The following is a 24234-nucleotide window of genomic DNA, read 5'->3' as shown; positions in this document are numbered from 1 at the left end:
ACTGGAGTGGCGTCAGTCATTGCGTGCGTTTTATTGTCTCAGTGGATGCGTGTGCTGTGTAGTCACTTAACACCTATGCTTTCGGGTGCCTACCGGCTCGTGCCAGCCTACCCTCGGGGAACTGGTGACCCCAGTTCCTACATTGGTGCGGAGCGGTGGGATTCAGGACCTGTGACTATACAGCACCCTCCAGAGAGACGGAGTGCGCAGCAATTAGACTGGCCACCTATCGTGCCTGCAAGCATAATTAATTGCCCCCCCACTGTCTAGCCTGTAGAGTGTGTAGAGACCTGTTTGACCCAGAATTGTTACCTTTCGTCCTAGTGCTTTCCCTTTATTTTATCTGGGTCCCCACCTGGCAAAATGGAGTTCCAGCTGGCCAACCTGGAAGAGTACACAGGGGTACAGCTATGGGAATTTTGTCTGGGGATGGGGGTGCCGGTTGGGTGGAGAGCCACAAAGGAAGAACTCCGTACTGCCTTGAGGGCATGGGTAAGGGCCCACCCAGAGGGGAGAGGGAAAAGCACGTGAACTGGACCATCTTCATTTTACTACACATTGCTTTTCCCAGCGCAAGTGTGATGATTCAGCCTATTCCAGGCCCCTAAAGCTACAAGAAGAGCTTGGGCGGGATTTGTCATTTTTAATGTATATTGAATGAATAAACGGCTGTTTTTGCGCTCATCTCTAAGTTAGATAGACAGCGCCGCCATGTGGCGACTGTCATAAGCGCCGTTGTTAAAAATGAAGTGCCGGTTTCGAGCACCAGAAAGTCCCAGCTCAAATTAAGCATTGGCATCAACAAACTGTACAGGCCTGAAGACAAGATGTTGACTTCCACATAGGAGGGGCGCCCCAACCAATTTTCTCAGTTCGAAATGGGGGTACCAGTTGGCCACCACATTTTAAGCTGATGGTCACAAGTGGAGCACTTCCTTTTTATAGCTGGCCATGCACCAGCTCCGGGGTAAAGATAGTTGGCTTGAATGCTGAGCTGCCGGTTTGAATAGCAGTTGTCTGTCATCTATGTACCTGTAACAGGGTACTCCTCTTGACTCCAACAGCAGTGCCAGCTGGACCATGTAGATGTCAAAGATTAATGGAGACAATACAGACCCTTGCAGTCCTCCACCAACAGCATATCATGGTGCAGTCTTAAAAGGTGGAAGGAAGAAAGCATGGCATGAATCAGAAAGGAATGTTTGCAGCCACACTCCTCAGTATGGCCAGCAGCAAGAAATGACAAGTGGTAATGAGGGGTTTGGATATATCCAGGGAACACCTTGACCTCTTGTTGCCATCACTATGTCACAGGACTGAATGCATCAGTGACCTCCTGATCCTGAGAGGTCTGCTGGTGTTTTAACTGCTTTTATTTTTATTTCTGTCGGTCGTGTATAAACCTCTGTTTTGCTGCTAAATATTGCTAATTATTGCTGCGGTATCTTCACCTAATTGGGGGAATTCAATTTTTACTTGTTTCTTGGAGTGTGTTAAACTCCTTTATTTTTAAAACTTCCTTTTTTTCGTGATGACCTTTGCATGTAGCCACACGCCTCGGGAGGTCTTTAGTTCTTAGACACCCTTTTTGCACGCCACCCTCCCGGTAATCTATTTAATGGACACGGGACGGACGCACAGCGGACGCGGAAGGCGCGCCAAAGGCAAGCCCGTCTGCGCCCGTCCGCGCCAGTACGGGCCTAGAGGCTATAACCTCTGTTCAATCTCCATTAGCCCTCTGCAACTACTCCCTCAAACAACTATTAGACCTTCGTATTAACCCCCATATAGGTTGCACTCAGCTGCACCCCTCACTTATGGATGGCACATCCAGGAGCTGCAATAGATGTGGGTTACGTTGGCCCCTCTGTCCCCTAAAAGACATACCGGTTTCAGTAACCCCGCATATATTAAAAGACAGAGGTCAAAAGCCTTGTTAGGAGCTCTTCCCACACGGATATAGAATTCACTTTTTTTAGTTGAATTGTCGCTCACTCCCAAAACATAGAGCTGACCTCCTAATCAGCGAATGCCCAGATGCCATCTTTTTAACGGAAACCTGGCTCCATGAAAGCTCGGCCCTGATGTAGCGGCTGCACTCCCAGATGGCTACTCTATAATAAGAAGAGATTGTGTATACGAATAGGGTGGTGGGCTGGCCATTATCTTTAATAACCGGTATACGTGTAAATCTGATAAGCTAACCTGGAAGTGTGGTACTAAAAATTCTGGACCCGTGTCATAAACATCGTCGTATCATGACGATTTTGGTATCAGCAGACCGAGAATGACGAGTATACTCTATAAAAGCATTTTCGCCGTATTCCAGTGGCGAGATCACCCTGAAATCAGAGATTCCGTCCTGAACCCTCGGGTTCCATTTTGTGTACGGCAGCCATTTTAGTGGTTGCCCTTACATAGGCCGATGACTGAGGCCAAAAACGAGTCTTAAAGGACACGTACACCTCTAGCTGACTTTTGTGTGACCTGGGCAAGCTGACTCCACTGCCTGAAGCCGAACCTGTTCGGCCAGTCCCTTCCCCAGTGGCCGATTGAGATTAGTATTAAGGCACAGCATACCATAAACCTTTCATCGCATACAAACCATGCCTTATCTTACACACACCTGTCCCTGTTTCTTTCTTTATGACTTGCTTTACGAGGAGGAGGTGCCCGTTTTTCTTAGGGGTCCACCGATATCTGATGGAAGTGTTGGGCCTTGCCGGGTAATTGATTGTGGGCTGGACAAACTGAAATATGGGCTTGTCATCATGACTCTGCTTTTTCTTTGTTGTGAAAATATGTGAATGGTCAACTGTAAAATAAGGAATGTTTGCCTAAAGCATAATATTTTGTATAAAAGGGGTTGGCTGACTTTGTAATTTTGAGCAGTCTCCTGAGAATATACACCGTGTTGTACTTCTAGGATACCTGTTACTGGCTGCAGCCAATAAATTCGATCTTTGACTTCACCAAGAAGACTCTGTGTTTCTGTAGTCTAAAACAGGAAGGACTCGAAGTCTTAGGGTGTGTTCCCTGGCACCACTGGGTTCTTAAAAACCCAGTACTTCAGTTGGCGCCCAACGTTGGGTGATTTCAGCGGTACCGGTCCAAGCCAGAGGTTCGTGAGGAGCTTCGAGTGAAATTTTGGAGGAAGGCCAACCACTTCATCGACCCCTGTATGTCGTCGTGGTCCGAAAGTCTTTGCTGCGAGGTTCCCCGCATCCCGACGGCTACAAAGAACTGCTGCCCTGACTATCGCCCTATCTTGGACCCTTGATGATTTGTAGAGCGAAACGATAGACGAGTCTTCTGGTGACGTCATCGATACCTCAGTTAAGTATAAGTGGAGCGTCTCCCAGCCCTTAGTTTGGTTCTTAGTTTGGGTATCCCCTTGGGATCTTTGATTTGGAACTTGCAAGTACCAAACCCGAGGGACTCGTGTATTCACGAGACTATCGTATTCGATAATCCTTTGAAGTTTGAAGCTAGACTAGTGAGCGAAGATGCCTGGTCTTAGCAGACTTGGAAATTTGTTTTGTCTTGGTTGTAATAGGGATTCCCGATTGGGGGACTCGTGTCCGGTTCCTCCGATTGGAACTCCAACCTATGAACTGTATGTGAAACATGGCGTAGGCCCCATCACATATAATGAAGTATGGATCCGATACACCAGGAAAGATGGTGTTTTAAAATGGCCCCAATATGGTAGTTTTGACACAGAGATCCTAGACAATCTGGAGGCTAGACTTTTTAAGAAGAAAGCCTGGTCGGCGATGTTTGACTCTTTCCGCCTATGGCGTAAGGAAGCCAAACAGAAAGAAATTAAATTAGCGAAAAGAAATAAGAGATAAAAGGGTATTTCGATAATGCAAGCTGCTATGCAGTTTAAAGATAATGAAGAAGAACAGGCAAGTGAGCAGTTGCACAAGCAACGTAAAATGGCGATTGATAAATGTTATCCAGTTCTATCACCTCTCCAGCAAGATGCAGCAAAAGAACTTGAAAAAGATCCTTTAATGTCACACTTGTTGAGTTCACCACCCCCTTATGCGCAGAGTGCTACAGCACCTCCGCAACCTTTAGTTGTGCAACCTCCAGTTGTTTTGCCTCAGGTTCTTCCACAGCCACCAGCTGCTCTTCAGTTGGCTCCTACTCCTCTGGTGCAGCCTCCTCAAGGACCGCCGACTTTGACATCTGCTCTGCCTTTACTTCCTACGTCTTTGTCTACTATATCGACTACCATTCCCGGTATCCCTTTTGATACTGCATCTGCGTCTGCCTTGCCTCACTCTATTTTTCCTCCTGTTCTTTCGTCGACTTCTCCTTCTGTCCGACAGAGAATGACTGATACAGTTGCTAGTCTTCTATATCCTCTCTTTGGAGCAACAAGTATAACCCCTGTTTCAACGCGTAAACAGTTGCGTAGTCAACTGCCCGACTCTAGAGAACAGAAAACATTGGATTATTTGGCACATAAATGGGTTACTGACCCTACAAGATATGAGCTAGAGTCTGTTATGGATGTCTTCCATCAGTGGGAAGCACCAAAGCAGAGATATGTTTTTGAGAAAATGTGTGCTTTTCTTTGTGAGGATTTAGAGGAAAATGATTTGGAACCCAATCCGCCTGATTTGTGGCGTGTACGGTTCGAGTTTGCGAAGGGAACGATTGTGGGTTCCGATGTTAAGAAAGCAGTTGCGACATTATTATCGTTTAGGAGTGAGGGTGTTTCTCGGTCATTGTTTGAACCTGATTCCTCTGTTAGGAGAAAAGCGCGACAGTACCCAATGAGAGAGGTTCCTCCTGTATGGAAGGAAGCAGTTCAGGCTGATGCCGCTCATAACATTGATGCCGTACCGGCTCATTTTCAGCGTGTTTGGGTACACGTTCCATGGAAACGAGCTGAAGTATTGGCCCTTAAACAGGCTTTACCTGACCCCCGTAAAAATCCTGCAGGGTATTATAAGGAATTGTCACAGACCGCAGACTCATGTGTTATGAATCTAGCCGATATAGACATGTTGTTTGGGAATGTTGTTCCACAGCCTTTATGGGGATTGATTCACCATACGGATCATGCACAAGAGCTAGGTGATTCCTGGGCTAATATTAGTGCTGCAGATGCGCTACAAGTTGGTGGTGCTAAACCTGAGCCTTTAGTAGCAGAACTCCCTGGTAAGATAGTTACTTACATGAAGACTTTAATGCCTGCGATGCGTTTAAATTGGGATAAACTGTCTGCGTGTAAGCAGAAGAAAGATGAAACAGTGTCCGATTTCTTCACTAGGTTTGAAGAGACGTTTATCGACCACAGTGGTCAGGACATGAGTACAGAAGGTGGTCAACGGTTGTTCGTTAACAAGTTCGTACATAATTTGCTTCCCGAGTTGTGTAAGAAACTGAAAGATTCAGAGAGTTCTTGGGCCGTTTCCTCTTCAGCACAGATATTGGCTACTGCACAATATTACGAAAATAGAGATAAAGATGAGAAGGATAGAGCAGACAAGAAAACTAAGGAGTTAAAAACGAAAGTGCTTTTACAGCAGGCGTATCCGCCTCGTGGTGGTCAGAGTAACTATCAGCAACCTCAACAATTTCAGAGAAACTCGCAAAAGTTCGAGTTTTCCCAACCACGTTTTCCTGTAGGTCCTAATCAATGAGCATATTGTAAAGAGGAAGGTCATTTTAAAAGTAGCTGTCCTGCTTTGTTACAGCGTATGAATGGTATTTCTAGCACAAGAGGTCGAGGCATTTCTCAAGCTCCTAGAGTTAGGGGACGTGGAAATTTTCCCCAGAACGCACGTCCCTTTCCTCCTCAAAATCCAATGAATAGTTTTGACCAGCAGAATAATGTGTCTGGTAGGACGACTGAGTACTATGCTGATGACTACTATGCAGAAGGTGAGAATATGGAAGATGATGATTGCTAGGACAGCCATAGACAAAGAGAGGGAGTTGTTTCAGTTCCAGTAGATCAGAGTGGACCTTATGTTGAGGTAATTACATCAGGTGTGTCAGAACCTTTTCTGTTGGATACTGGTGCTACAAAGAGTTCTATTATGCACTCTAAACTCCCTGGCGCACCTTTGTCTGGCGAGACGAATGTTTCAGTAGGTTTATCTGGCGCCCCGGTTAGGAACCCGATTTCTAATCCTATGTCTCTTTCTGTTGGACCTTGTGAATTCGAAGCACCCCTTATTCTAACGACAGGTTGTGGTGAGAACTTGTTAGGACTGGATCTGTTGAAAAGATTGTATGCGACATTGTATTGTTCTCCTTCGGGGGTACAACTTACACTGGGTAAGAAAGTGGTCTCCCCAATGTATTTGACAGAATTGTCGTCTCTTCAGGATATTCTTTGGGCTACTGGCCCTAATGATGTGGGTCTCTTGGAGATACCGCCATATGTTGTGACATTGAAAGCAAGTGTTAAAATGCCGCGCATTCCCCAATACAAGATCTCTAGTGAAGGTGAAAAGGTGTTGCTAGCGATCATTTATGATTTGATTGAAAAAGATGTAATTGAAGAGACAAGAGGCAACGTTTGCAATAGTCCTGTTCTGCCTGTTTTGAAACGTACTGACCCTTCTCAGCCATCTGTTTACAGGTTTGTCATTGATCTTAGAGAGGTGAACAAAATCGTTGTGCCACAATTTCCAGTTGTTCCTGATATCACTGCCCTATTGACTATGATTCCAGCTTCCGCGACTTGGTTCTCGGTGATTGGCTTGAAGAATGCTTTCTTCAGCATCCCGATAGCCGAGGAGAGTAGGGATATTTTCGGCTTCTGTTTAGGAGGTCGAAGCTTCCGCTTCAAACGCGCTCCCCAAGGCTATTGTGAGAGCCCATCAATATATAGTCAGGCTTTGAAAACACAGCTTGATACGGTTGTTTTACCTGATGGTGCCACTCTTATTCAATATGTCGATGATTTGCTAGTCGCTGCGGATACTGAGGAGATTTGTAAAGAAGCCACGTTGTCGTTGTTGCGTCATTTGTCTGATTTGCATCACAAAGTGTCTCTTTCAAAATTGCAGTATTGTCGACAAGAAGTGACCTACTTAGGTCATCTCTTATCGAAGGAGGGAAGGAAACTGACCCCAGAAAGAATTCAAGCAATTGCAAAATTGAGTGTGCCAAAGACACAGAGAGAAGTGCATGCTTTCTTGGGTATTACATCATATTGCAGACAATGGATACCGAATTTTTCCTTGCTGGCCAAACCTTTGGTAGCATTGACTTGTAAAGATACACCGAATCCCCTTCCATGGTCTGAAGATTGTCAGAAAAGTTTTTCCGAATTGCGTGATGCATTATGTTCAGCTCCTGTGTTGGGTACCCCCGACTACAGTAAGCCCTTTACACTGTATGTCCATGAGAAAGAAGGATGTGCATTATCAGTGTTGACACAGTCTTTTGGAGACAAGCAGCGTCCATGCGCGTATTTTTCGTCGACTTTGGATCCGGTAGCTAGAGCATTGCCGAGTTGTCTGAGAGCCACAGCGGCAGCAGCTGTTTCTATTCGGCAGTCTGCTGGTTTAGTGATGAATAATACATTGATTGTGATGGTTCCACATGCAGTGGACACTTTGTTAAATAGGACCAAGACACAGCACTTAACTAGTGCTCGATTGTCAGGTTACGAGTTGACACTGTTAGCGAGTCATGTGCACATAAAAAGATGCAACACGTTGAATCCAGCTACGTTGTTGCCGATCGTAGTAGAGGCAGATGCTTCTGAGCAACATGATTGTTTTTCTCAGGACAGAGGAAGAAACGAAAGGGAGAATAGATCTGAAAGACACTCCTCTTGTGAAGTGTGATGGTACCTTATGGGTGGATGGTTCATGCTTCAAGCTTCCGAATGGTGATACGACTGCAGCATATGCTGTTACGACTTTACATACGATTGTTGAAGCTGCACGTACCCCACACAATTCAGCTCAAGCAGCAGAGTTGATTGCACTTACGAGAGCGTGTGTGTTATCAAAAGGAATGAAAGTGACCATATATACTGACAGCCCGTATGCATTTGGTGTGGCTCATAGTTTTGGACGATTGTGGAAAGAACGTGGGTTTCTGACTTCGCATGGAGCCAAGATTCAGCATGGTCAGTTGGTGAATGAGCTTCTTGAGTCACTTACTTTGCCATTACAAGTTATTGTGAAATGCAGTGCACACAAAAAGGTTACTGATGATGTTGGTCGTGGTAATGCATTTGCTGACGAAGTCGCAAAAGAAACAGCAAGGGATGTGATGAGCCGAATGTATGTTGCAGGCCCTGCAAGATGGGTTGGTGACGTTGGAATGTGTGAAGATACAATAGAGAGTGTGAAGTCCATTCAAGCTGAAGCTACAGAGAAAGAGTTGAGTGTGTGGAGAGAGAGTACTGGAAAAATGGATGCAAATGGTTGTTGGGTTGAATTGTCAGAACATCAGCGATGGTTGCTACCCAATGCGTATGTGCTTGCAGTGGTTACAATGGCTCATGGAATGGCTCATATCAGTGTGAAAGGGATCTGTAAGTTGTTGGCTCCAGTATGGCAAAATGCTGGAATTCCTAAGTGTGCAGAGAATGTGGTCAAGAATTGCATGGTGTGTTTGAAATACAATCCCGGTAGGGGAACCCCAACTCCAGCTGGTCATTTTTCGCCTCCAACGTACCCGTTCGAGGTTTTGCAGCTAGATTTCATCCACATGGAAAGGTGCAACAATTTGAAATACGTACTCGTTGTTCTTTGTGCCTTTTCAAGATGGGTAGAAGCATATCCACTGAAAGATAACACTACCTTATCCACCGCTAAAGCCCTTGTCAAAGAATTCTTCCCTAGATTTGGCTTGCCGAGAATGGTCTGGAGTGATAATGGGAGTGAATTTGTGGGTCAAGTGATGAAGAAAGTATGCGAAGGGCTAGGTATCCAGCAAAAATTTCACGCTGCAAATCACCCCAATCAGCTGGACTAGTAGAATGCTACAATGGCACACTAAAACTGAAACTGGCCAAGATACAAGCAAGCTCTGGTCTCAAATGGCCTGACGCTCTGCCTTTAGCACTCCTATCAACAAGAATGACTGTACATTCACGAGTGGGACTTAGTCCTTATGAAATCGCGTTCGGCCGTCCCCATATGGGGAGTGCCAAGGCCGACAAAATTCAGTGAGATCGAACACCCTGTACTGCTTGATTATTTGTATGAATTGACGGCTAAATTGCGTGTTTTACACCAACAGGTTCATGATACTCTGCCTCAGGTTTCCGAAGATCCAGGCCACATCATCGATCCTGGCTCATGGGTCTTGGTGAAAAATTTCCAGCGGACGAAAAACGATCAGCCCCGTTGGACAGGCCCCCATCTAGTCCTTTTGTCAACGAGGTCAGCCGTTCGAGTGGAAGGAAAGAAAAACTGTATCCACGGCGTACACTGCAATAGGGTCCCCTTACCTCTGCTGTACGACCGGTGGGTCCAGGAGGGCTTTGCAGATTCTGAGACTGAGACTGTGCCTCGTTTTCTGCCTTTCAGTGATGCACGTGTAAAAGGAACAATTTCTGAACGAGAAAGTGACAATTTTTTGCAAGAAGCTGTGCCACCATCAATTCGATTGGACACTACTGAGCCTGACCTCTTGTTTCAAGACCAGACATTACCTGGAAAAAGACGTTACAACCTGAGGCCGAGAACTATGGACAAATAAAAAGATTTTTTTCGTTACTATTTTTAAAAGTGCAGCTCTCTCATCTGAGAAACTTTTTTATTTTTGTTTTTCGAACCACCATCCGGGTTCAGCTGTAGGGTCGCGGTTGCTGAAGTCTTTGGAGTGCAGCCGAAGGCGTTAGGTCGACGGTTCTGGTTGGTCTAAGGGAGTTGCCCTGGACTGACAGAAGCATTCCTTAGCATAGAACACCCTACCATCGCGAGCAGCAATTAGAGAGGATGGAGTTTTTCGAGATGGAGAGACCTGCCAAAGAGATGAATTTTAAAGCCAAAATTTGTAGAATGATGACCAAGAAACGCTTTTTGATATTATGCATTTTTATGTTGTTTAGTGTAATGATGTTTTTAATAGGATATGTCTTATTCTCTTTTCGAGTGACATTTGCACCCACTACACAACCCATACCTCCTTCTACTGTTTCCTCACATTCTTTTCACCCTCTTCCTGAACATGAGTCCGCTAGAAGATTAGAGTTTGTTAATAACTCCTTCGTTCAGCTTTTGCACCAACTGTTGGGTGTGTGGTCTTATGCCTCACACTTCGGACAAAGGTATCCCTTATCTGGTCCTGCCATTCAGCTACAATGGTTCTGTGTGGGCGTACAGAACGATGTTCATTTATGCTCGTGAAGTCCATCCCCTACGTTCTGTAAAAGATAATCCGAAGAATAGTACTCTATTCAAGGGTATAGTAGATATGATTAGAGGAGCTACTTCCTATGAGACTATCCGAGAGAAGAGACACTAGCATATATTGGATGGAACGTAATCGGATATGGAGTTAGTCAGAGTGAGAACCAGCGAGCAAAGCGATCCTCCCCGACCACCTTCAAGGACGCCACCCGCAAACACCACCAACTGATCCGATCTACCAAGAAATCAGCAATCAAGGATCGACTCGACAACAACGCCCAAAACAGCAAAGAACTATTCAACATCGTCAAAGAATTTACCAACCCCACTGCCGGCACCAACGACATCACTCCCTCCCAAGACCTCTGCGACTCTCTATCATCTTTCTTCCACAACAAAATCGCCGACATTCACAACTGCTTCGATATCCTGTCCGAGGAACAACCCACTCCACCCACCTCCGAACCAAAACAGCATCCTCACAACATTTGCGCCTGGAACCCAATCACTACTGAAGACACCACCCGTCTGATGAACTCCATCCACTCAGGCTCACCAACTGACCCATGCCCCCACCACATCGTCAACAAAGCAGACTCCATCATCGCACCTCACCTCCGCGATGTCATCAACTGCTCCCTCAACTCCGCTACCTTCCCAGAAAGCTGGAAACATGCCGAACTCAGCGCCCTTCTGAAGAAACCCACAGCGGACCCCTCTGAACTTAAGAACTACCGCCCCATCTCACTCCTCCCCTTCCCGGCCAAAGTCATCGAGAAAGCCGTCAATAGCCAGCTCGCCGCCTTCCTTGAATCCAACAATTCACTCGACCCATCACAGTCCGGCTTTCGAGCCAAACACAGCACCGAAACCGCCCTCATCGCCGCTACAGATGACATCCGAAAGCTACTAGACAACGGAGAATCAGTTGCCCTTATCCTACTTGACCTCTCCGCCGCCTTCGACACAGTCTGTCACAACACCCTCATACAACGCCTCAGCAACGTCGGAATACAAGGAAAAGCATTGGACTGGATCACCTCATTCCTCGCCGGAAGAACACAGAGAGTCCGCCTCCCCCCATTCAAATCAGAGGCCACCGAAGTCATCTGCGGCGTACCACAAGGATCATCACTCAGTTCCACCCTCTTCAACGTGTACATGAGTCCCCTCGCAACCATCGCGCGACAACACGACCTCAACATCATCTCCTACGCTGACGACACCCAGCTGATCCTCTCCCTCACCAAAGACCCAAACACAGCCAAAACCAATCTACACGAAGGAATGAAAGAAGTAGCCGAATGGATGAAGAACAGCCGTTTAAAACTAAACTCGGACAAAACGGAAGTCCTCATCTTAGGATCGTCCCCCTCTGCATGGGACGACTCATGGTGGCCTCCGGCTCTGGGCACAGCACCCATACCTACAGGTCACGCACGGAACCTTTCTCCTACTTAGCGGCCAAAACCTGGAACTCTCTCCCCACTCAACTCCGCCTTACACAGAACCACCTCTCTTTTAGAAAGCAACTCAAAACCTGGCTATTCGATAAATAATGCACCCACCCTCCCCAAGCGCCTTGAGACCCTCTGGGTGAGTAGTGCGCTATATAAATTACTGAACTTGAACTTGAACCCCATCAGGGTCACTACTGTCTGCAGGGTAATGGGAAGAATCCGAGAGCTCAGCTAGGAAAGAGTATCTGTAATGAGACATACGTCTTTGCGTCCCAGACTTCCCCATCGTTCTTAGCAGCTAAGGGTACCTATTTCATCTGCTATGATAAAGCATACACATGGTTGCCCCCTGATTTCTCAGGCACATGTTTTGTTTCGTTCCCGTTGCCTCCCACCTACACTGCTGCGGCAGATTACCACAAGACAAGGGTAGTTAGAGGTGTCTTCAGTAAAGAAGATACTGCAGGACAAGAATTGGGAGATTTCGTGAAGGGTTTTATGCCGTTTTGGGGACCTATGGTGAACAGCAGGAACATTCGACAATTAACGAGAGTGGTGGAGTCCACCGTAGTTGAAACTGCCGGTGCCCTTAGTAACTTGAATGCTGAGCTCCAGTAGGATCGCCTTATGACTCTTCAGAAAAGAGTTGCGTTAGATGTCATACTTGCAGACCGAGGTGGGGTATGTAAAGTGATCCAATCGAGTTGCTGTATTTTCATTCCAGACAACGCTCCGACAGTGTACCAGGCCATCTCCAAACTGCATAAGATCTCTGAATCTATTCATATGGATAAAGGAGATTGGTCATTGCTTGGGTGGTTCTGGGAACTGATATCCGCCTGGGGATGGAAGATTCTGATGGTCATTGGGATGATCTTAGCCATTCTTTTCCTGTTCTGTCTGTGCATACAGTGTGCTTCTGCTATATGTAGCCTTTGTGTTACATCGTGTGTAAGGAAACCTGTATCGAGGGACGAGCTAAGTAATAGGATGATGCTACAGCAACATCTCAATGATTTCGTGAATATAGACCTGGACTCAGATTAGCATGAGTATAGGTTAAATTGCCTATGTAAGGGCAAAAGGAGGGCTGTGGTACTGAAAATTCTGGACCCGTGTCATAAACATCGTCGTATCATGACGATTTTGGTATCAGCAGACCGAGAATGACGAGTATACTCTATACAAGCATTTTCGCCGTATTCCAGTGGCGAGATCACCCTGAAATCAGAGATTTCGTCCTGAACCCTCGGGTTCCATTTTGTGTACGGCAGCCATTTTAGTGGTTGCCCTTACATAGGCCGATGACTGAGGCCAAAAACAAGTCTTAAAGGACACGTACACCTCTAGCTGACTTTTGTGTGACCTGGGCAAGCTGACTCCACTGCCTGAAGCCGAACCTGTTCAGCCAGTCCCTTCCCCAGTGGCCGATCGAGATTAGTATCAAGGCACAGCATACCATAAACCTTTCATCGCATACAAACCATGCCTTATCTTACACACACCTGTCCCTGTTTCTTTCTTCATGACTTGCTTTACGAGGAGGAGGTGCCCGTTTTTATTAGGGGTCCACCGATATCTGATGGAAGTGTTGGGCCTTGCCGGGTAATTGATTGTGGGCTGGACAAACTGAAATATGGGCTTGTCATCATGACTCTGCTTTTTCTTTGTTGTGAAAATATGTGAAAGTTCAACTGTAAAATAAGGAATGTTTGCCTAAAGCATAATATTTTGTATAAAAGGGGTTGGCTGACTTTGTAATTTTGAGGAGTCTCCTGAGAACATACACCGTGTTGTACTTCTAGGATACCTGTTACTGGCTGCAGCCAATAAATTCGATCTTTGACTTTACCAAGAAGACTCTGTGTTTCTGTAGTCTAAGACAGGAAGGACTCGAAGTCTTAGGGTGTTTTCCCTGGCACCACTGGGTCCTTAAAAACCCAGTACTTCAGAAGGATAGCGAGGCCATGATATTTAAACTCGCCTTAACTCCTCAGTTCACCTTCTCAGGAATGTTACTTTATCGTCCCCCTGGCCCTGCTGGCCTCTGGGCTTCCACATTTCCTGACTTGGTTGCTCCCTGTTTGCTCAGCGCAGCTAACTTTACAATTTTAGGTGACCTGAATATTCATTTTGATGACCCTACCTCCCTTGTTAGCATCACTTTAATTTCCGACCTGGCGGCCATGAACATTGTGCTTCTTAACTCAGGCCCTACCCATGTGGCTGGATATCTATTAGATCCAATATTTTCTAATATCCTCAGAGTCCGCTGGTCCCCGGCCCTCCCTGTCATTTGGTCTGATCACTTCCTAGTTGGTCTCCGGGTCATGATAGAATTGACTAACTTAGTGTGCCCAATTTAGGGAATAAGCTCAACTCAAGAAACTGGGGCATACTCGACATGGATCTCTTTAACCATTCTTGGAAACTATGCCTGCCATTAATCAGGCCTCCATGACAGACTTAGGTACTATTATGAATTGGATCTCTAACTCTGCTGACATCTGCCTCCCTCCTTCCTCGCAGAAAGTAAAAAATCATCGTCCCCCTGCCCCCTGGTTTTCCTCCACCTTAAAAAAAGTGAAGAGTAAGTGTAAAATGTTAGAAAGACGATGGAGGAAGGATTATGCCCCATAATCTAAAATGAATTATAAACAGTCAATCAGAGAATACCATTCTCTTTATAACGCCCCTCGGGCTGATATTGTAAGCTCCACTATTTCTAATGCTCAAAATTGCCCTAAAGTTCTGTGTAAATTGGTTAAGGAGCTCTCAGGCGCAGCCAGTCAAGCTCCACCACCAACTCTTTCTTAATCACAATGGATCTTGCGATGTTTTATTTAAACAAAGTGGAGCAGATCTATTCAACATTAAATACTTATAAGATCTCTACCCTGCAGCAATCTATGGCTACCCCCGTCTTACTTAACTCTGGATCTCAGTCAGAGATCCAGGAGGAGGCCAGCGTAAACAAACTTGAACAATGGAACCCGCTTGACACTACTTCTTTCAGTCGCATTAAAAAAAAGTATTAAATCAGGTTCCCCCGGGACCCGCTTTCTATTACCATATTGCCAAAAAAAGGAGTTACCTAATTTGTAGCTGATTAGGGAGCTATTTAATGCCTCTTTATGTGAAGCCCTGATTCCACCTGAGTGGAAGCATGCAATGGTCCTCCCGTTGTTAAAGAAGCCAAACGCTGACCCAGCACAACTATCCAACTTCCGCCCCATTTCCTTGCTCCCAGTTTTTTCCAAAATGTTGGAAAAATATGTGAACTCGCAATTAACTCACTATGTGTAAACCCACAAGTTTCTACACCCATCCCAATCAGGCTTTAAGGAAGGGTACTCTACAGAAACCACACTTCTGGGAGTCAGTGAAATTATGCGTAGCCGCTTGGATGCTGGCGACACTGTGGCACTCATGCTGCTAGATCTGAACACCGCATTCGACACGGTATCTCATACCGTGCTTTTGCAAACTTTTCAATCCATCGGCGTGACTGGATCTGCCCTGAAATGGCTGACAAACTTTTGTTGGACCGTTCGTTTCAGGTCTTTTCCTCAGCAGCAGCTTCAAAAATCCATGCCTCTCCCTGTGGGGTGCCACAGGGCTCGATTCTTAGCCCCTTATTGTTTAACATTTATGTTAAACCCTTGGTTGACATCGCCAAGGAGGTAGGATTGTCGATTTTTTCCTACGCTGATGACACCCAAATAGTCTTCTCCCTTTCTGACAAAGGAGCTTTTAAGCCTTCCTCTCTTCAAGATGGGCTTCGTAAAATCGCGCAGTGCATGCAAGTTAATTCACTCAAGCTCAATGGGGAGAAGACTGAGGTGTTAATCTTAGGGAATAATAAAGAGCTCTGGGGTCCCCAACAATGGTCCCTTGAATTGGGTGTTCCCCCCTAGTGTACTAAACAAGCCCGTAATTTGGGTTTCATTATTATTGACCTCCTTTTGATGAAACCTCAAGCAATAAAGGTGGCTGCAACTTGCTTTGCCATACTTAAATGGCTCAGGAATTTTTTTTAAATTTTGTTGCCGGATTCCACAAAAAGAACTGTAGTCCAGGCCTTTGTCACCTCTCGCCTGGACTACAGCAACATCCTCATTTTGGGAGCCAATAAGGAGGTTATTCTCAAGTTGTAAGTCGTTCAGAATGCTGCTGCTCGCTTGCTTTGCCAGATCCCTAAAACAGCCTCTGTTTCTGGTTCCTTGCGTGAACTCCACTGGTTGAAAGTGGAACATCGTATCAAATTCAAGACCTTAACTTATATTCATAGGATTAAAACAGGCAAGGCCCCCCAATATCTTAGTTCCATCGCCCAACCATATATCCTCTCTCGCCCTCTCCGTTCAGCTAGCCAGGCAAAATTCTCGGTCCCGGGATTGTCCAGGGTGGGTGGCAGATCTTTTTCTTACCTGGGCCCCACCCTATGGAACTCCCTTCCTCTGTCTTTGAGAAATGTGTCCAGCTTTGTACACTTTCGTAAGACCTGGCTTTTTATTCAATAGGTCTTTCCACCGCTCTTTTGATATTTTCAGGCGGCGCCGGCAAACCCTTGGGTAGCTGTGCACCTTATAAAAGCAAATAACATAACATAACAACATCCATAGAGACACAAGGGATCATGGTCCAACAGAGAAATTAGCTGTCCCTTGTGAATCATCCTTGCTTCGGGAGGATGGTGCAGAAGTTCCCCAGACAGGTGCATTTCTTGTCTTCCAGTAAGAATACCAATTGCCTACTTGGAACAGGACATGTCTCTTATTGGTCTACATTAATATAAGAATAACAGGTAACTACACGTGCTGCACGGAGCCTAATAAGAGAGATGTACGCAAGATGATACTCGTGTCATAAAATGTACTATCACACCTTCCTATGACCTCCGCACTGGGACGATTGCCAGACCAAGTCAGTGCATTGTTTGCGCTTTGTTGCTGTCAGTCTTTTTTCACCAAATGAAAGGTATCTATGCATTAAACCATGCCTAACACTCCTCTACTCAACACCCCAATACCACAGATTTAAAACACTTTTTTTACCTGTTTTTGGAAAGAGGGTCTCATATCTGTGCTCAGCTGCAAAAGAAAGAGACACACATTAGCCTATAATCCATTTTTAGTGACAGAGACATCGAAAGGATGCTTCTATTACATGAAGTAAGACATCATGGCTGTTTAAGTTGGAAGGGTGTGGCGATGAAGGAGAGAGAAGTTGACATCCTTTCACTTTGTGAAGTTTCCAAAGATGTCATCATAGTGCCCCAGAACTTGGCTGCACTGTTGCATCAGTGCTCTGCTGATCCACAGGGAAACAAGTGATCATGGTCTTGCCAGAGAAACCATCCATCCCCTGTGAATGATCCTTGCTAAGGGTGGATGTACAGAAGGTCCTCAGTCAAAGGAAGCTTTTATCTCAGTAAGAATATCAATGAACTACTTGGAACCGGACATGTCTTTTGTTCGGGTCTACATGAACAATTACTTCCAAGGCTGAGTGGTAAAGAAGGTTCAGGCACTTGGGAGGAATTCCAATGGACCAGTTAGAATTCTATTTAGACTTCTTGTTTTGCAATAGTTGGTGTTGGAACCATCCTGTGATGGTAAAATCATCATTGAATATATTGCTGAAGGACCTTTCTTCATGGTCACAAGTGCTACCAGCACTTGCACAAACAAGCATTTAACACTTAAAGAATCAGGACAAGCCACCAAGCCAACCTGAAAAGTTATGACCTTGCAAGCCACATCTTAGAGTTTTTTCCCACTCAACACATTCATGAGAAGTTCAAGACAGCAGCGGGACTGCTCACTGAATTAATTTATTCTCATTAGGACAGTTTATAGGTTTAATACGCTAAAATATGAAAACTCAAGAAACATTTCTATTTTTGAAGATAAAAAGTTAGATAAGCCCTCAACTTACATCTAGGTATGGTCCCTAGTGGGTCAACGTCAAGAGAGACATTGCCAACCTTTTTCTACTTTCTTGTGCATTTCTCATTGGATAACACTGAGCGCATTTCCCAACACTTTCCTATGATGCTATGTGTTCCCATTATCAAGTTCCTTTAATTTTTGTTTTAGGGGGGTATTTTATTTCTGGCTATGTAAGTAACTTAGTGTATACCTTTTCATGTTTGTCACTTGTTAATGTTGTTTGTCTAGCTGTTCCAGTGTAGCCATACATTTACTCTGAGGTTACATTGCTACTTGTAACAAGCTACAAAGGGTGAGCCAGGGATTTCACTGATACCAGGAGACCCAGCCACACTCTGATTCCTACACGCGTCGGCTTGGAACGTGTGCACTCAGATATGTGTTGATGGGACTTTATATATTAGGGTGAAGAGGACATCCACACATTCCACCAATGATTATTTCCAAAGTTAAGTATACAGGTTCTCTGTTCTCTCGCTCAACAGGGAGAATTCTCATCAAATCGGGCCAGTTTGACCAAACAAGATACACTCTTTCCCATCACTAGAAGGTTCTCCCTCCACCTGGCAACCTCAGACACCAATGGATACCAATGCACACCACTTCCTATCCAGGGACACTTGTTCAACACAGGACAGTCAAGCCCAACTGGGTTGACGTAAAGTCCTCAAGGTCTAACTCCATCTTATATAGGGCTTGACTCCATCTTGATTCATGGAGGCGGCCATCTTCCCTTTCAAACAATGGAAGACACCATTTTTTCTGATTTATGCAGAATCATTCTCATGTCTGCTAGATGCAGATGTTGCCAGAACTTATCGTTCCAAGAGCTGAGAAAACATTAAGCCCTTTGATTAATGACAGATGCCACCAATAATGCAACATTTTGTCTGGGTCAAATGTCTACTTTCCTCTATGTCAAGGCTGATTCAGAACACATACAGACACATAACAAAAATAGTTTAGTCTGAATTGATGTCCTTTTACCTTATATGTTGATAAGGAAATGTTTAGGATGCACACCTTGATGCACATAATCTATGTCAGACATTCTTAAACTTTTGTCAATAATTCCAAGTTGTAGTATATAAACATGACCACTTGTCAGGAGAGGTTCTTCACCCAGTGTATCGTCCAAGATCCGTCCAGAGTCGGTCTCACCTACTGCCGACACTCTTTGCACTTTACAAATGCTACAGCTCGCCTGAAACTGATAATGCTGAGTCCTGGAGGAAGACTGACTGACTTCTATTGCAGTGTGTGTTTGCCCTTCGCGATAACACTATCTTCACACCTCTGCTGATAAAGACAGCTTTTGCTGTCAACAAAGTATGAAGTGCGTCTCTTCTCCCGAAGAAACTCTAGACTGCAAGTTTCTCTGCTCTTCATGCCCTATTGGTATTGCGCATGGGAGTAGATGTTCTAGTGTTAGGCTCCAGATTACATTTTAAAGGATATTTTGACAATGTTAGAAATATTTTATTCTTGTTATTTATAATGTGCCTTTTTGCTCTTTATATAATATTCGGTGTAGTTGTTTTAGATGTACTGAGATACAGATGGTTCCTGTAGTGATAAATACTTGTAAAGTGCTTATTCTTTATCCATTTATGGAATTGTTAGTAACCCAAAAGCAGTACTTCTATTACATATTGAATAGTGTTTTGTGGGGCTATAATAACCTGTCTTTCACATTCATTGCTGGAGCATTGAGCCGAGTTCATTCGTGCCACCAGTGGTGGGAAAGCACATTGTGTAGAGTTATACCAAAGTCATCATTTGTCCAACAGGGTGAAGTTGTGTTGGTTCTTTTCAGTTAGCAAACAGAGTTCCAGCATGAATGTAAATGTAAATGTACAGGAATTTATATAGCGCAAATCACCAAGCGGTTTCTAAGCGCTTGCTTAGGGAACCCGTCCTGGTATTCCCCTGTGAGATAACCCCGGCAGGGTATCCGCAAGGTGAAAGCCAGGCATCCCGCCGCGAGGGGCCGTTGTGGAGATTAAGCAAGCTATTGCCCAGAGTCGCAGAGTGTGAACCCGTGAATCGAGTAGGCACCGGAGCGAGAATTGTTCAGGCCATGGACATTTTAGGACTCAAGACCCCGCCGAGCCGGGAATTGAACCCTGGTCCCGGGCTGACCTCTGCTTCCAGGTCTGCCTCCTCTAACCAGTGAGCCACACTTCTCCACGAACTACATGTTGTACACCTTTTACCTAATGGTGGATGTCTTGCTAAGCAATGGTGGATGCTTGCGCTACGCAAGGGTGGATGTGTGCACTATGCAAGGGTGGATGTCTGCGCTACGCAAGGGTGGATGTCTTCACTATGCTACAGTGGATGTCTGAGCTGTGCACAAAGGGATAGACTGCTATCAAGCCGCCCCAAGACACACCCATGGACCCTTCACCTGCCACTCCTGCAAATTCGACTGCATCAGGACCCACACCAAATCCACAGACTCCAAACAGAGCTCCGACGTTAACCACCTTAAGTGCATCCTACTCAACACCCGCTCGATCCACAGACACGCCATTGACCTTTGGAACCTACTCGACACCACATTGCCGCACGTCGCCTTCCTTACAGAAACCTGGATGAACGCCTCATCAGCTCCCGACATCGCCATAGCCATCCCGGATGGCTACAAGATCATCCGAAAGGACCGCACCAACCAAACAGGAGGAGGCATCGCCATCGTCCATAAGAACACCATCCGCATCACGACCAGCTCCGACGATAACCTCGCTACCGCCGAACACCTTCACTTCCAGATCCACACCGACCCCAAGACCACACTCAGAGGCACCCTCATCTACAGGCTACCAGGACCCCGCACACAATTCAGCGAAGAGATCGCTGACTTCATCAGCCCACACGCCCTCCCTTCCGAGGACTACATTCTACTGGGAGACCTCAACTTCCACCTGGAAAAGAAAAACGACAGCAACACCACCACCCTTCTGGACAACCTGGCCAACCTCTGACTCGAACAACTTGTTGATACCCCCACTCACTATGCCGGGCACACGCTCGACCCAATCTTCACCTCCAGCAAGCACATCTCCTTCAATCACACCACAGCTCTCCATTGGACGGACCACAGCTGCGTTCACTTCAACTACAAAAAGACCACGATCCACAACCTCCCTCAACCAATTCCCCGAAGAAACTGGAACAAAATTACCATCGACCAACTCCTCACATCGCTTCACCAAAACCCTCCTGCCAAATCATCGGACCCAAACCAAGAAGCCACCAACCTCACACAATGGATCACCCACAGCGCCGATGAACTAGCACCCTTGAAAGACCATCAAATCAAGCAAGGTAGCAAAAAAGCCCCCTGGTTCAACGACGACCTCAAGAAATCCAAGAAGTTCTGTCGCACCCTCGAGAAAGCCTGGAGAAAAAACCCTACCACTGACAACCTGACCACCTTCAAGAACACCACCCGCAAACACCACCAACTGATCCGATCCACCAAGAAATCAGCATTCAAGGATCGACTTGACAACAACGCCCACAACAGCAAGGAACTATTCAACATCGTCAAAGAATTCACCAACCCCACCGCCGGCACCAACGACATCACTCCCTCCCAAGACCTCTGCGACTCCCTAGCCTCATTCTTCCATAACAAAATCGCCGACATACATAACAGCTTTGAAAACCAATCTGGAGACCAGTCCTCTCCAACCACCTCCGAACCAAAACCCCCCTCCAACAACGTTTGCGCCTGAAACCCAATCACCACTGAAGACACCATCCGCCTGATGAACACCATCCACTCAGGATCGCCAACCGACCCATGTCCCCACCACATTTTCAACAAAGCAGACTCAATTATCGCCCCCCATCTCCGAGACGTCATCAACTCCTCCCTCAACTCCGCTACCTTCCCGTAAAGCTGGAAACATGCCGAACTCAGCACCCTTCTGAAGAAACCCACAGCAGATCCCACTGAACTTAAGAACTACCGCCCCATCTCGCTCCTCCCATTCCCTGCCAAAGTCATTGAGAAAGCCGTCAACAGTCAGCTCGTCGCCTTCCTCGAATCCAACAAATCCCTCGACCCCTGACAGTCCGGCTTCCGAGCCAAACACAGCACCGAAACCGCCCTCATCGCAGCAACAGACGACATTCGAACACTACTGGACAATGGAGAAACAGTTGCCCTCATCCTACTTGACCTCTCCGCAGCCTTCAACACAGTTTGTCATAGCCCCCTTATACAACGCCTCAGCAACGTCGGAATACAAGGAAAAGCATTGGACTGGATCATCTCGTTCCTCGCCGGAAGAACCCAGAGAGTCCGCCTCCCCCCTTTTAGATCAGAGGCCACCGAAGTCATCTGGGGCGTACCACCAGGATCATCACTCAGTCCCACCCTCTTCAACATATACATGAGTCCCCTCGCATCCATCGCGCGCCAACACAACCTCAACATCATCTCCTACGCAGATGACACCCAGCTGATCCTCTCCCTCACCAAAGATCCAAAAACCGCCAAAACCAACTTACACGAAGGAATGAAAGAAGTTGCTGAGTGGATGAAGAACAGCCGTTTAAAACTGAACTCGGACAAAACGGAAGTCCTCATCTTAGGTTCATCCCCCTCTGCTTGGGACGACTCATGGTGGCCACCGGCCCTGGGTACCGCACCCATACCTACGGACCACGCACGTAACCTGGGCTTCATCCTGGACTCCTCCCTCTCGATGACCAGACAAGTCAACGCTGTCTCATCATCCTGCTTCAACATCCTACGCATGCTCAAAAAAATCTTCCGCTGGATCCCCACCGAAACAAGAAAAACGGTCACCCACGCACTGGTCACAAGCCGACTGGATTACGGAAACACCCTCTACGCCGGAACCACAGCCAGACTACAGAAGAAACTCCAACGCATCCAAAATACCTCAGCCAGACTCAAACTCGACATTCCCCGCCAAGCTCACATTTCCGGTCACCTGAAAGACCTCCACTGGCTCCCCGTCAACAAGAGAATAACGTTCGGTCTCCTCACCCACGCACACAAAGCCATCTACGACTTGAATGCCTCAAAACGCGCCTGTCCTTTTACACCCCCACCGCCAACTTCGATCGTCCAACCAAGCCCTCGCTGCAGTCCCACGCATCCACAGATCCACCGTGGAGGGGAAGATCCTTCTCCTACTTAGCGGCCAAGACATGTAATTCTCTCCCCACCCACCTCCGCCTTACACAGAACCACCTCTCCTTCAAAAAGCAACTAAAAACGTGGTTATTCGACAAGTAAATTACCCCCCTCCCTCAAGCGCCTTGAGACCCTCTGGGTGAGTAGTGCGCTATACAAATTTTGGAACTTGAACTTTTTGGAACTTGCTATGCAAGGGTGTATGTCTGTGCTATGCAAGGGTGGATGTCTGCGTTACGCAAGTATGGATGTCTGCGCTACGCAAGTGTGGATGTCTGTACGCTAATTAAGATGATTTTGATTAATTTAATTGGACAAGCCCCATCCTCACCCTCTGTTTGCAGGAATCCATCATCTTGTGTACCTTACCCTCGCATCATGAGTTGTGTGGTGAACATTGCCAGTGCTGTGCACGTGGCACACGTGATCGCATTCACACTTCCTGCAAGGTTGGGGTATAGAAATTATTTGCAGCAGGTGCAGTGTACACCAGTGATGCAAGGCAGTGGTGCTGGAACCAATCCTGCCACGAGATAAAGTCGCATGGTGAGTGCACATGTTAGAAGAACAGGTAATTAGACGCGGTGCTGCTAGGCCAATAAGAGAGATTGACTCAAGATGATGCTGGTGTCATAAAATGTACCCTCACACCTTCTAAAAACACCTGCACAGGGGCCATTCCCAGACCAAGTCAGTGCGTTGTTTGTGCTTCGTTGCTGTCAATTATTGCCCGCCAAATTAAAGATATTCATGGATTAAATCAGGTTTAATGGTCATCCGCTCAACACCCCAACACCACAGTTTTTTTTATTCTTACCTGTTTCTCTAATGAGGGTTTCATATCTGTGCTCAGCTGCAAAAAAAGAGACACACATTAGCCTACAATCTTGGCTGTTTAAGTTGGTGGGGGCGAAGAAGGAGGAAGATCTTTCATTCTTTCCCTTTGCGCGGTTTCCATAGATTGCGTAGTCCCCTCGCTTTGGCAAACTGTGCAAGATTGTCTGAAGATTTGTGCACCCCAAATAATCATTACAAGAGGATTTTATCAAACATTTTTACGCAAGAGAACTCTCCAAGCCTGGCTCTGCAAAAGGCTTTCTGCTGCTGGATTACTCATGGTGGAAGAGGTGTCCCCCCACTGCATATTGTCAACTTTACATAGTTTGGACATTTCAGAAATATCGCAAAGTGTTAAAACACAAACATACACATGTGGCAGTAAACTCTTGGTAACTTCAGACATCCCCATTACTGAGAAGGGAATAATCTAAAATGTTATATTTAAAAGGGCA

General features: G+C 46.1%; 1 protein-coding gene across 1 annotated transcript in view; it reads right to left on the bottom strand.

Moving 5' to 3' along the window:
• LOC144768903 (cell adhesion molecule CEACAM1-like) overlaps nt 1-24234 on the bottom strand; it is a 235468-nt gene that overhangs the window by 20256 nt on the left and 190978 nt on the right. Inside the window, exons 11-12 of the mRNA XM_078652916.1 lie at nt 23760-23795; nt 16867-16902 (exon numbers count right to left, since the gene is read on the bottom strand). Of these exons, the coding sequence (XP_078509042.1) occupies nt 16867-16902; nt 23760-23795 (72 nt within the window). The remainder of the gene's footprint in view (nt 1-16866; nt 16903-23759; nt 23796-24234) is intronic.

The sequence above is a fragment of the Lissotriton helveticus genome, chromosome 7 (genome assembly GCF_964261635.1).
Source record: "Lissotriton helveticus chromosome 7, aLisHel1.1, whole genome shotgun sequence".
Lineage (NCBI taxonomy): Eukaryota > Metazoa > Chordata > Amphibia > Caudata > Salamandridae > Lissotriton > Lissotriton helveticus.
Note: the sequence above shows the minus strand (reverse complement) of the source record. Positions and strands in the feature narration are given on the sequence as shown.